The sequence below is a fragment of the Drosophila elegans genome, unplaced genomic scaffold, assembly GCF_018152505.1.
Source record: "Drosophila elegans isolate 14027-0461.03 unplaced genomic scaffold, ASM1815250v1 contig_208, whole genome shotgun sequence".
Classification (NCBI taxonomy): domain Eukaryota; kingdom Metazoa; phylum Arthropoda; class Insecta; order Diptera; family Drosophilidae; genus Drosophila; species Drosophila elegans.
In genome coordinates, this window is record NW_024545578.1 from 16106084 (window position 1) to 16119355 (window position 13272).

Genomic DNA, 13272 nt, shown 5'->3' on the forward strand with positions numbered 1-13272 from the left:
TGATAATTTACTTTAGGAGGTAGAAATCTTATATTATAAATTATATAATTATTTCTATATATGTATATATTATATTATTAAACATTAAACAAGCTCAAGACAAATAATTTCAACGCATTACCAATATAAAAACGCTAATTAAACAGATAAAACAGAGTTCTATAGTTCCTAATTTTGAAAATCAGGACACTGTGCGCCGTGAGAGTCGACTATGTGTGTGTGTGTGTGTTTGGGAGAGTGTGTGTGTGTGACCCTTTTTCGCAACAGTCTCTGAGGCGTAAAATTTATGGCTTTAAAGTCTACAAGTCTATAAACACAGCTTCCAGGCTGCACTTTCTACTGCAACTGCAACTGCCAATGCATTGGCCACTGCCATTGCCACTGCCACTGCCACTGCCTCAACCACTGAAACTGAATCGTGGATCGTGGATATTGGATGTTGAATGTTCAATGCTGGATATTGGAGAGGCACGGATGGATCTGATCGGATCGAATCGTGTGTGTGCGTTATAATTTCAAATGCGGCTCGCCTTTTTGGTTGCATTTTACTGCCACTTTTGGCAAATTAAATTTGTACGCAAAACCGATTAGGCCAACAGACATGACCAAGTTGTTATTTTAAATACCGACAACTCCATTTAATCAATATGCCCAGCCAGGCAACAATGCACTTGAAAAACTATTGGCATTATAAAAGTGAAAGAAAAAGTTTGTTGTATAGCTTTTACCTTTGGCTAAATATGCACTCGGACTGACAGTAAAGTCTCATTAATAAAATTTATTAAGATTCCATTCTTCCTTTCTAAATAAAACAATAGGGATTTTTTGCACAATATATACAATAGGGCATTAGAGTTCATAAGTATTCTAAACGTCCATTTTAGGTACTTTTAATAGATAAGTAATATTTATGTCTTTATTTCTATGAAATTTTATCTCTAATGATACCTCACATATTTTTAAAACCCTTTTTAAGCCATTATCTTTTGGGTGTTGGTTAAATCTCCGAAAATTTAAATAATTGCATTTATTTTCTGTTTGATTTGGAAATCTCAAAAATGGTAATTTTTTAAGTTTTAAACAATTTAACCTAGTTCTAGACAAATGTTTTTAACCTCTAAAATTAAGTAGGGCTGCATTTCATGCGATTTTTGAAGCAAATGTAAACAATCAATAAGTAAAAGCTTTTTCCCCGCGTGTAGCGGTAACAACAACAGCATGTGAGAGCGTTGGATGCTCTGCTCTGCCGCCGCCGACAGCGCTGCCTTTCACCCATATAAATTTCTTTTCATTGCAAATTTTTTGCCATTCGTCGGAGCATTGTCAAACCTTTCAGTCGCAATTGGAGCTTAGCTTTCCGAGATTTGATTTCTGGGCGACTATAAACTACAAAGGCCTAAAAAGCAAGGGGAAAATAATACAAGAAAATACAAAAAAAAAAACGAAGACGACTATACAAATTGTACAAATCGGATGCGAGCGCGTGTGTGTTAGTGGCCATTCATTCATTCATTCAACAACAATAAATGAAATACAAAATGCAATCGTCGCAGTTGCAGTCGACGTCGCAGTAAACGGCAGCATAGACGTCGGCAGAGGCAGCGACAGAGGCTGAAACAGTAGCAGCATCCAAATCCAAAAGAGAGATCATTTTTCATATGCGAATCGAATCTCGAAGAGCGCGCATCAAAGTCAAATTCAAACGGCGAAAGAGTAACGAACAATAAAAAAGCGAATTGTTTTGTGTGCATAATAACATAAAAAAAGCCTTACCAGAACGTAATTGAAATCAAATTAAAGGCGGCGTGCAAAAATAAAAAGAAAGAAATAAAGCCAGGGCGATAAAAAAGAAATTATGCTCCATTGTGCGATTGTGTGAGAGGTCAAGTGCCCGGCAGGCAGGAGAAAGAGATAGATACACAAGTTTAATGTTAATAGGCAAACGAATGAACTCATAAAAGGGCAAAAGAGAAGGCAATACTGGGTAAGAAGAAGAGCAGGCCAAGCCCAAATGACCGCAAGAATACCGTTAATTCGAACAGCTTCTGCGGTATTACGAGCATTTATATAGTTTACACTAGAGACAGAGAAAGAAAGAGAGAGATAGATAGAGAGAGAGAGAAAAAAACTTTCTTCGTGAACTTCAGCCGCATAAAAGTTTGCTACTATTTCAATTTCAATTGTTAACGAGCGAAAGCGCCGCCCGTCACGCACAGAAATCAACAACAACAAACAAATAGCAGGAAAAGTGCAGCAGACAGCGAAAATGTACCAGTCGCAGCATCTCCATCTCCACCTCCATCCCCCCGCCCCAAAACCAGCCCAAACGCAGGCCCACAGCCAGACCCACAGATTTAGCCAGACTATAAGCCAGATCAAGCGTCGCAGCCAAAGCCTGGAGCACAGTTACGACCACAGCCTCAGTCGACAGCTGTTTGGCGCACTGCTGGCCATGTTCATGTTGGCGGCATTAGCGTCAACCTCGAATGGTAAGTCATAAATGCACCACACTCCGAGAAAACCATGGAAAACATAAGAAAAATCACTATTAAAATACCAGAGAAGGAAAGATACTATCCAAAAATTAAAAAACAAAGGTCCAACAACTCTTTTTGCAACTCTTTAAATTCTTACCGTATGGGGAAATTTGTTATATTTTGTAGTTTAGTTTAAGGTTTTTATGGGAAACTTAAAGTAGGGTTTAATCTTTTATTTAAAGAAACCAATGGATTCCAATAAATACAAATTAAGGCAATTTAAGAGCAAACGAAAACAGGATATTTTGTTCAGTCTAATTGATGGTTTTGTAAGGAAAGTAACTAAAAGAAATTCGTTTGATAAAAATTTGGGATGTAAAAGTGCTGGGTATTCAACTTAAACAAAATTTCAATCAAAGTAGTAAACGTTTAAGTTTATTTTCAACATGAAAAATCGTTAAAGGATTTGAAAGAGTTTTAAGCAAACACAATTTTAAATTTGTCGCAATTCTGTTTTCTTTACATAAAATAAATCAGTTTTGAAGGGTCTTTTCAGATCCAGATGTAATACTAAAATACGAGTTCTAGGCAGATCTAAGTTCTTAAGTGTAACTAATCTCTGGTTAAAGGAAAGTCGGGGACTGACTAGTCACTAGACTGACTGTCTCAATTACCGCTTAATTTCTCTGGGTGTTGAAACGGAGAAGGTGAATCGGGGTCCGGATCTAAGACCTACAGCTTTGCGATGGTAGAAAGGCCGTCGTAGCAGCTATTAATTTCTAAGGTACTACTCCGCACAAAGTGAATGTAAACTGGCACACATGAGAAGGTCCCCCCAGAGATCCCCCCTAGACCCTCCGAACTGCCCATTTCATACCGTCACTCCCCGACGCGCATGTTGCTCGTAAATATTTTCGTGTACAATTTGTCCAACATTCAAATAAATTCATTAAAAGCATGAAGGCGGGATACAGAAGCCAGGGGAGCCCTGAAAACGGGGGAATAGTTCATGGGGAAATCAAACTGACCGCACAGTGGAATTGAGCTCAAAATCGTGAATAGCTGGCAGGGGGTTAAACGTTTAAAGTTGACCCGGAGCGAAATGATTTGTTTTACTTGTAAGCGCGATCATTTGCTTAATTGATAACAGCACTTTATTGCAGATTGATGAGATTGATGGGTGAAAGATCAATTAGTCTTGGACGCTGTGATCTCACATATTGAATGGGCCCAATTAGTGGCGCCGTGATTCATCACTGGGCTTGGTCTTGCCACTGCTTTCCACTGTACCACACCAAACCAGAGTGAACCGAGCACTCAGATTTTATATATAGAATGTATATATCATGCAAAAGTCCCTGCCCAGCAATGCAACGCACTGGTTGCTGGATTTTTCCACTTTTGAAAATTATACGGTGGCTGCATTTATTATGCCTCTCGCCTTTTTTTTTGCAATTGATGGCATCCGATAGGCAGGAGCCTGGCAGCAACTCGCTGGAGGCCAGGAAAATGTGCCTGCACTTGAATAAATCAGTATTTTATTTGTTTTTTTACATAAATACTAAAACAAATTTAGACATAGTTAAGAAATTTAAAGCGTAACTGAAAAGTTCCTCATTGTAAGGATAGAAGTTCTTCTCGATTTTCGTTGTTTTGTAAAAAGAAGTAATTTACAAAATAAAATTTAGTTCTGTATCAATTGTATATCTATCCAGGAAACTTCTGTTTTTTTTAGATGTTAGGCTTCAATGGAGTTTTAATAGACAAAAATACTAGTTTAAACTTATTAAACCATTTAAAATGTATTCTTAATCTATTTCTTCAATTTTTTTAGGGAATAATATCCTTATATCTGTAAAAAAACACTTTTTTGCTTGATCAATAGTTTGTTGTTAAGGGTAAATGTTAGAGCAGAGAGATTTGTGGATCTAGACGCTTGATTCAATTAAACCTCTTTAAAAACTAATCTAAACAGGGCAACTCATTATTATAAAATATAAAACTTTTATTTATGTTGTATATCAAATAATTTTGAGCTTTTCTCTCAGTTTTGACCATACTAATTAATCTTAAAATTATTTTGATTTTCCCAGGATTATAATACGATGCGCTCCAATTATTCTTCGAGTGCAGGAATGGTGAGAGTGGGTGGGGCAGTTGAGGTCGCATAGTTGCACTGCTGAATGAGATAGGCTGTGGTCTGGGCTTTTGCCTCTGACCATTCCAGCGGATCGTTTACATGTGCATTAATTCCTAACGCCGCTTAATTTTCTTCAAGCTTAATGGCTCCGCTTGATGCCTCTCTGCCTTTGTATCCGATTCAGATTCAGATTCCGATTCGGATTCGGATCCAGCCAGAGACTAAGTCGGAGTCAGTGTCCATTAAGCTGAGAATGCGTCTGGCTGACTGGCTGGCTGGATGTTGAAATTTCCATCTTTATGGCCGGCAGCAACAAATTGGAATAATGAACGTGGGTTCAATTATCGCAGCCAAACAATCGTGGCAGCCTCAAAGAGCGCTAATAGATTTTCTACTGCTGGTGGGTATGTGTATAACTGAGTTGAGTGCTTGTGCTTCCTCCGGAGGCGGCTCACACAGCTTTCTTTGCAAACAAATCCAAAGCAAAGCAAAAGCAAAGCTTAGCAATCCAAACCAAACCAAACCAGCGGTTCCACATCCGACCAAAGACAACAGATATGTTCGGTGCCGTTGGCAATTAGTGTGGAAATTTCACTTGCAGTTTTTAGCACAGATTAAGCTTACGATTTCTGAAGGGGATTAGCATGAACAATTATAGATGGAGGTCGTTGATAGTGTGTGTATAATAATACTTGTGCTCAAATCCCCAGCCATAAATGCCATTGTGTCGTTTACTTGGAATCGAGATTTGAAGACGGGTAACATTTGCCGTTACCGTTAGTAAAGGGAACCCCAACCCCCCGTTCTTCCCGCTCCCGCTCCCATGGCCTCCGGAATTATTCAAGTTAATGGCTGGTTACTTGAGTCGGTCATGCGATCACTCCAGAACTCGGACGCTGCGGGGGAGTAGGAGAGCGCGCGGGGTGAGGTTCTGGAGAGGTGGGCCAAACAGTGGGTCACAACTGCGCAAAATGCCCTATGATCGTGCGACTAATCTGACATTTGTATGCCCAGAGCCGACTCTTCCGCGTGCGGCCAAAGTGCGGAGGAAAATTCAAAGGGAAAGTTTTTTTTTTTTGGTCGGTTCGAAACTGAGTTACCCTGGGAAAATGAGGAAAGTGTAAACAGCACATTGAAAGCGGGAAAAAAGTGCTAACCAAAAAGGGAAAACAAGTTACTTGGTAATACGATAGAAATACATAATTTGAGCCATCAAATCATCTTTTGATACGGTCGGTGGCTATTAATTAATTATTATTTATTTACAAGTTCGTCCTTTCAGTTTTTTTTCAGTGTGCCTCATTTGCATATATATTTATATCCTTTGGGAGCATTGCAAGCTTAAATTTTCATCAATTTTTTAAGACAGTTTTTGGGTCAAATATTGTTTTAAAGGTAGCCAATGGAGATACGTCAACATAAGCTTAAAAATGAAGACATTTATATACTCTATAGAACCGGGAATGTCTCCTTCACTGCGTTGCAAACTTTTGAGTGAATTGGGTATTAAAATGAAGGGCGGGAAATTAAAACTTGTTTGATAAAAGTTTAAAAATAAAGAGGGTTGAGTCTAACCCCGATTGAAATTAAAACTTTTTTATGATAAATGTTAAAATAAAGAGAGCTGAGCTTAACCCCAGTTAACTTTTTGTTAGTCATCCCAAAACTTTATCCAATTACGTGTGGATATTGCGAAAACAACGATGTACCTTCCGACTTTTTAGTTTAAGAAACTGAAAGATCTTCGCCTTAAGCAATCAATTAGTTATCATAATCTGAACCTAAATAAAATAGCCCTATGAAATAATATTACAAATTTAGAAACCCTTTAAATTATTAACAATTATCCACATTCTAATTTTAAACGCAGGCGCTGTAACAGACTCCCCCATCAAGATCATTCGGCTGCCGGCGCAGGCGCCCGTCATCCGTTACCGCAGTGCGGATGCGGCGCCGGACTCACTGCTGATCAACTACCGCCAGGATGCCCAACCGGAGCTGTCGTCCACGTTGATGCAGGCACCAGGAGCGGCGGCGGCGGCTCTGGAGTCGCTGCTCCGCGAGGAGACGGAGCAGCAGCAGCTGGCCCAGCTGGGCAGACGGAACCGGGCGAGTGCCTCCACAACCGGAAACTGTCCCCGATCCTGTCCACCGAGCATAACAGTGGGAGCTGAACCCGTGTGCGGCAGTGACGGCCTCATCTACGCCAATCTCTGTGAGCTGCGCAAGAAGACTTGCTCCCGGAGCGGAGTGTCCCTGATCAAGGATGTTCGCGACGGCTGCGAGCGCTCCAAGGGTTCGGATTGCAAGCATCGCTGCAGTTCGGAAAAGGATCCGGTTTGTGGAACGGACGGACGCACCTATCTGAATCGCTGCATGTTGCGGGTGCAATCCTGTCGTGTGGGACTGGCAGCCGTTAAGCTCTCGCACGTAGGTCCTTGCAGCAATACGAGTGCTGTGCGCGAGTCCTGTCCGGTGGATTGTAATAGTGCCCCCAAGGATGGACCAGTTTGCTCATCGGATGGCAATGTATACAACTCGACGTGCGAGATGAAGCTGCACACGTGTGGACAGGGTGTGGTGAAGACCAGCAGGAAGCACTGCCAGTCGACGAGGATGTGCAGAGAGTCCTGCTGGCGGGTGGCCAGGCCCACTTGCGGCTCCGATGGCCGTCTGTACGCCAGTCCCTGCAAGATGCGCTCCTCCAATTGTGGCAAACACGTCTTCGAGGTTCCTTTGTCCTTCTGCATGCCGCAGGAGCGGCACGGCAGTGCCTCCGATGCCTGTCCCACGGAGTGTCCCAAGGCCGATGCGGATTCCTCCTCGCAGTACGTGTGTGGTAGCGATGGTAATATCTACTCATCACTCTGCGAACTGAAGATGCTCAATTGCGGGTGAGTCTGGATGGGTTTGTAAGAAAGGATATCCTGGTTCCAATCTATGCATTTCAGTCCCCAGCGCAAGTCCATCCAGAAGGTGAGCATGGACAAGTGCAAGAGTCGATTGACTCGCTGCAAGCAACTGCCTCCTTGCAAGGACTTCAACAGCCTGTTCGGCTCCATTTTCAGCTCGAAACGTAATGATAAGCTCTGCGGCACGGATGCCAAGACCTACAACAATGAGTGCGAACTGGCCCATGCCACCTGTCTGTAAGTACATAAAATATAAACCAAACTCGATAAATTACTATTTATTATTATACTCGTATATTGTTTTCCAAGAACAATTGAAAAATATGTTCTTGTTCCATGGACACCAAATTAAAAAAAAAAAAGGATTTTTTATTTAGAATAACAGCCAAAAATCTTGAGTTGTATTGCAAAAAGGATTTATAGATTCAAGGAGAGCATAAACAATTTTTTTGTTTTTTTAAGATCTTTAAAGGTCGTTAATGGTTGTGGGACTAAACTTGACTTACAATTTCTCGATTGTTTAAAGATAATTGAGAAAAGTTTTAACCTTTCAAGTTTCCCAAAAAATGTTTTTAACCTTTGCTGTAAAATTTTAACACAAAATAATATTTTATTGTATAATTTATATATTTTTTTTAAATTATGAACTTATTTTTAATTCGCAACCTTTTTTCAGACGCGGCGTAAATCTGGCCCACATTGGTCCCTGCACGGATCTCAATTCGCCGACGAAGGATTGCGGCGATGCCTGCACTCGGGCGGACTTGGAGCAGCAGCCGGTGTGCGGATCAGATGGCAATACCTTCGCCTCGATGTGCGAGTTTAAGCGGCGCACTTGCAATCTCCGTGTGGTTCCTGTATCGCTGAAGAACTGCGCCCTGACCGCTGACTGTGAATCCGATTGTGATGCCCAGCCGCCAAGTTTCGTGTGCGGATCGGACAACAATCTGTACAAGTCCGAGTGCCACATGCGCAAGGAGAACTGCGGCAAGCATGTGTTTGTGGTGCCACTCAAACGCTGCCTGGCCGCCTTCCAGCTTAAAGGATGTGCCCGCATCTGTCCCAGGGAATTCGAGCCGGTTTGCGGCAGCGACAATAAAACCTATTTGAACGACTGCTTCCTGGAGATCGAGAACTGCAGGGCGAACCAGACGATCAACGTCAACTACTACGGCGCCTGTGGCCGCCCCGAAGCACCATCCACAAACTTCCTCTACTAGGATGTATTGCGTGGCGCCTTCATTTCACTTGGCATTTAATATTTTTAGGCTATAGTCTTGTATTGTACTTTTTTAAAATCGATATTTATTGAGTTTGAATTAAAGCCCCCAACGAACTTACAAGGAATGCACTTGAACCCAGGCCTGTAACTATAATCTAGGCGGAGTCATCGAAGAGCTTGCTCAGCATAGCATTTATCTCGTGCGGTCTGTATTTGACGTATTTGTCCGGGTTCTTGCTAAACTGTACGCTGGAGTAACTAAAGATTACAAAAAAATGATTAGTTATTAATAGATTAATACACTACAAGCTTACATTTCATAGAATTTATTGTATTTCGGTAATATGTGCTCCACATTATCACGTTTGATGCCTTCTCGCAGAATCACATCGGGTATGGAGATGCCGCGCTGGATTTTACAAGCCTCCTCAAAGTCCTTGTTGAAGTTCTGAACCAGAAAAGGAATTTAGTTTACAGTGTAATAGTCAGCTTAATAAGAATATATTAAAATCAAGTCTTTTAAAACGAATTCTTTTAAACGAATTTCAATTTAAATTTATACTTTTCTGACTTTAGACTTTAGAAGATCTTTAAAACCCATAGACCTACAGAAAATCTCTCCTTGAGCACACTGCGATCCTTATCCTTGACCTTGCCGGCCACAGGCTTGGGCAGTTCATCCAAGGAGTAGATGCCCAGTAGCATTTTTGACCAGGTCTTCTGATAGCTGGCCTTCAGTTCGCGTATCATCTCCAGGTAGCTGTGCTCGCATTCCGGCTCTGCAAGGGTGACCAAATCAATAAGATTGGACCGCTGAAGCGACTTAAGGATGTAGTGGATGTTGTTGAGACGGAAAAGATGCTTGGTTGCCTGGTCATTATACTGCTCACACTTGTTCATGATGGAAAGATTCAGCTCTGCCAAAGCTTTCTCTGTTCAAAATAAAATAGGAATTAAAAAGGTGCTGAGAAAAGATTCCTATTTTGCACTCACTTATATAAATGGCTAACAGAGCCTTGTTACGTTCATCACCAGGCAGTGATTTCTTCATCAAAATCGTATCCAATTGTGTGGAGTATAGGACATCCTGCGCCAAAATCGAACCAATTACATCAAAGTGTTCGTACAAGTGTTCAATAAACCAGATCGTATTGGAGGTCAGCTCGTGAACGGTGGCATCTTTTGGAACATTGCTCTGGCCCACAATGTTCGTGCTCGATTCACCCTTGACCACGTCCAGGAAGTGCTCCAAAGCCTTGGCTCCAGTGTGCTGCAATTTGTTTAGCACCTTTGTGAGCTGTTCCCGCTGCGCAGAATCATAGGTGCGTTCGATGTCCGGTTGCAGCAGGATCACCCGCTTCAGGGCAGAGAATATACCCAGTGCCGAGGTCCACTCCTTGCGGGAGATGCAGCGCAAAATGCGTTGTGTGATGGCCTCAGCATCCTTGACCACCAGCTCGATGGCATTGTAGGCCAGGCGGGCGAACACTTCGTTGTGTTTTGATTGGGGAATAATGTCGTGCATAATGGCTCGCTCCCAGTTGAGTAGTCGCTGTAATCCCAGTAGCATGACCAAGTACTTGTCCAGCTCCTGATCTCCATCCAGCAGATCTTCGGAGGTCAAATGGTCACTGTGTGAGGATGCCTTCTTGATCGAAAAGCCAGTGGACTGCTCAATGGTTTGGGTAGCCCGCAGATATAACTTGTTGGCCTTCTTTTCGAATCTGAAGATTATACAATTAGTTAATTTTGGTTTATAAATACAAATTAAGTCTTACATTTGCTGCAGGCGCGCTGACGTATTCTTTTTGGGTTCCGTTTGGCGTCCACTGTGTCGGGGTCTCTGCAAAAGTTTTTATATTTTATAAAACGAAGAGCCAGTTTTGATTTCAAAAATACCCTTTCAGTGTATAATTGTGTTCTCAATGCATTAGTAAAACATAACACAGTTTTCCTGATTTTACTATTAAACTGTATATTAGTTTCCCATTTTTTATTTATATCGATGAGTGTTTACAAAATTTTAATTAATACATTTTTTATGATTTACAATGAATAATAATATTTTTGGGATTTCGTTTTTTATTTCTAGCTTATTTATTATTTTAAACATTAGTACACTGTTTTTTTTTTTGCTTGATTAGGAAAAATAGTTTTTAAGGCCCCAGGCCCTTTACAATATATTAATAAAAACACAGTTTTTTCACATAAAACATTTAAAATCTTAACCTACAATGAAAAATTGGGCATGCCGGCAGTCCAATTAAAGGTTATGCAGAACATCCATGATGCGGTTGCAATCCTCATCGGTTTTTAATCCAATTTTGATTAGATCAGCCCGCTCCATGGAGGCCAGTTTCACCAGATCGATGTGGGCCTCCTCAAAGTGGGTCACATAGTTCTCCAGGCCCACGTGCATGAGAATCTGCTCCACATTGGCGGCATGGTTTACGGCGTACGAGTGGTTGGAGGCTGTTATCGAACGGCGACGCGACTCCAAGGTCAACGAGGTCTCCATATTGGAGTCATCCGAAAATGTGTCCGGGCTGCTGCTGCTCTTAAATTCGCGGTCTGGCTCGTTCGCATCCTTCGGCAAGTTGAAAACCGGGGGTTTTAGATGAGTGCGTCCACTATGCTGGTTGTGCTGCTGATGATGATGATGATGATAATGATGCATTTGCATCGGCGGCTTCTTAAAGTTTCCGAACTGCATGGGCGACACCGGACTTTTTTTCACTCCCATATCCTCGATGGGCGAGAGATTGGGCGATCGAAAGTTGCCAAATATTGGCGTCGAGCATCGCACATTGGAGGTGTTCACATTCAAGGTGTTCCACCTGCGCTCTTTTAAAATTGGCGTGCGATTAAGGATAATTTTCGTTTTGTTTTTCGGTGTGCAACAGGTCTCCATCTTGAATGCGTTTAAATATTAACACACAGAAAACGAACTGTTGTCGGCAAATTCAAGCTGACAAATGGCGGCTACCGAAATTGAACGGCTTTGCCGCTGCACAAGAAGCTTTTTCGAAACGATTCCGTTACTCGAAACACTTTGAGATGGAAAAAGTGAAGTTGTGATAGGTACAAGTCGCGTTTCCGTTATTCGAAGATGGGAGAAGTTAAATTTGTACAGGTACAAGTCACATGTCTCTAAATTTATTACATTAATATGTTTTAAAATTGTATAAAATTTAAAGAAGAATAAACTTCTTCAATTGAACTATAAGTACACAAAATAAAAATTTAAGAAACTTGGAAAGTGAAAATTATAAGAATATAAAATATATAAAAATACTTACAATTATTGTTTTTTTTTATTCAGTAAGTCGTATTTGAAACTTTATTGTTAATTTACATATCTGTCTATTTCTTTCACTTATAACACGTTATACTAGTTCAAGAAGCAATTTAACAGTTTTAATTACAATATACAAAAAAACCCATAATAATCTCCGTAACAATAGTACCTGGTACCAGATTAAAGATAATTGAGTACTCACCAGTGCCTCGTGACCCCAGCTATTGCTCTTCTGGTGATCCTTGAGCAGCTGCAGTGATCGCAGCACCACATCACCCCGTTCCGTGGCGTAGATGTGGGTGTACTCCCTCAAATTTTGCTCCAGCCAGTGGGATATGGTGTACAGCTCCTCGCGAGTAGTTTGCGATAGCTGCCGGAAGGAGGTGTACTCATCGCTGGAGTCATCCTCAATGTAGATAAGATCCAGAAGTTCCACGGGCTTCAGCGGAGCACTGTGCTTCTTTAGCAGCATACTATAATGCTGATTGAGACCCTCGCATCCGGTATTAAATAAACTGGTGACGTTCTCCAGCTCCACACTCTGTGAATTGTTGTGCCGGAAGTAATCATTGGCATCTCGCAGCTTGGCCAGTGCATCCAGAAATACGGAGATATTTCCCTCCTGCGGACCCTGGTGAATCAGCTGGCACACCTCCTGGGAGACATCGTAGTGCGATAGTACACTTTCCAGGCAGTTGAGAGTGGCCTCCAGATCTAAAGTAGAGGCGGTGACCCATCAGTTATCAGGGAATCCCTAGGGTTATCTTCAAACTTACTTTGCTGCCTTTTCTGGAGCTGCTCTGTCTCCTGGTAAACGGGTAATATGGTCTGCTCCAGATTGCCCAGTCGCTTCTCGAAGATTGTAAGGATACTGGACATTTGCGTGGAGAGATCATGATATTTATCCACTCGGTCTTTAAGCAAAGCCAAATTTGTAGCTTCCTATTAGAATTAAAAATTAACAAAGAGGTTTTCTGGGCTGACATCTGAATGTACCTTCTCCAATTTGTTGTGCGCCTGCAATGAACTGTCCAAATTGTTCATTTTAAAGCGTTTATATACAGAATTCCTTTTGAAACAAAACAATTGTTGCTGAAATGTAAAAACTAATTCTTGTCTTTTATTTTGGGTGGGAGAACTTTGTCATTTTTAGGTATTTACAGTGCGGTCATACTGCTTAATATCGCGTTGCCAACTACTTTGAAATAAATAACATTTTAATT

General features: G+C 41.4%; 3 protein-coding genes across 3 annotated transcripts; 1 reads left to right on the plus strand and 2 right to left on the minus strand.

The window, feature by feature from the left end:
• The first annotated feature begins 1325 nt into the window (after window positions 1-1325).
• LOC108147504 (agrin) lies at window positions 1326-8869 on the plus strand. Its single transcript, XM_017274071.2, has 4 exons — window positions 1326-2489; window positions 6488-7511; window positions 7569-7766; window positions 8206-8869. The coding sequence occupies exons 1-4, from the start codon at window positions 2267-2269 to the stop codon at window positions 8747-8749; spliced, it is 1989 nt and encodes a 662-aa protein (XP_017129560.1). The 5' UTR covers window positions 1326-2266; the 3' UTR covers window positions 8750-8869.
• On the minus strand, window positions 8815-13188 carry LOC108147502 (exocyst complex component 7). The gene is made up of 8 exons (XM_017274070.2): window positions 13046-13188; window positions 12826-12991; window positions 12252-12763; window positions 10530-10594; window positions 9745-10475; window positions 9361-9683; window positions 9066-9199; window positions 8815-9009 (listed from the first exon to the last, which is right to left on the minus strand). Exons 1-8 carry the CDS (start codon window positions 13091-13093, stop codon window positions 8907-8909), a joined length of 2082 nt encoding a protein of 693 aa, XP_017129559.1. The 5' UTR covers window positions 13094-13188; the 3' UTR covers window positions 8815-8906.
• On the minus strand, window positions 10903-11738 carry LOC108147505 (protein matrimony). Its single transcript, XM_017274072.2, has one exon. It carries the CDS (start codon window positions 11660-11662, stop codon window positions 11015-11017), a length of 648 nt encoding a protein of 215 aa, XP_017129561.1. The 5' UTR covers window positions 11663-11738; the 3' UTR covers window positions 10903-11014.
• Window positions 13189-13272: the final 84 nt, after the last annotated feature.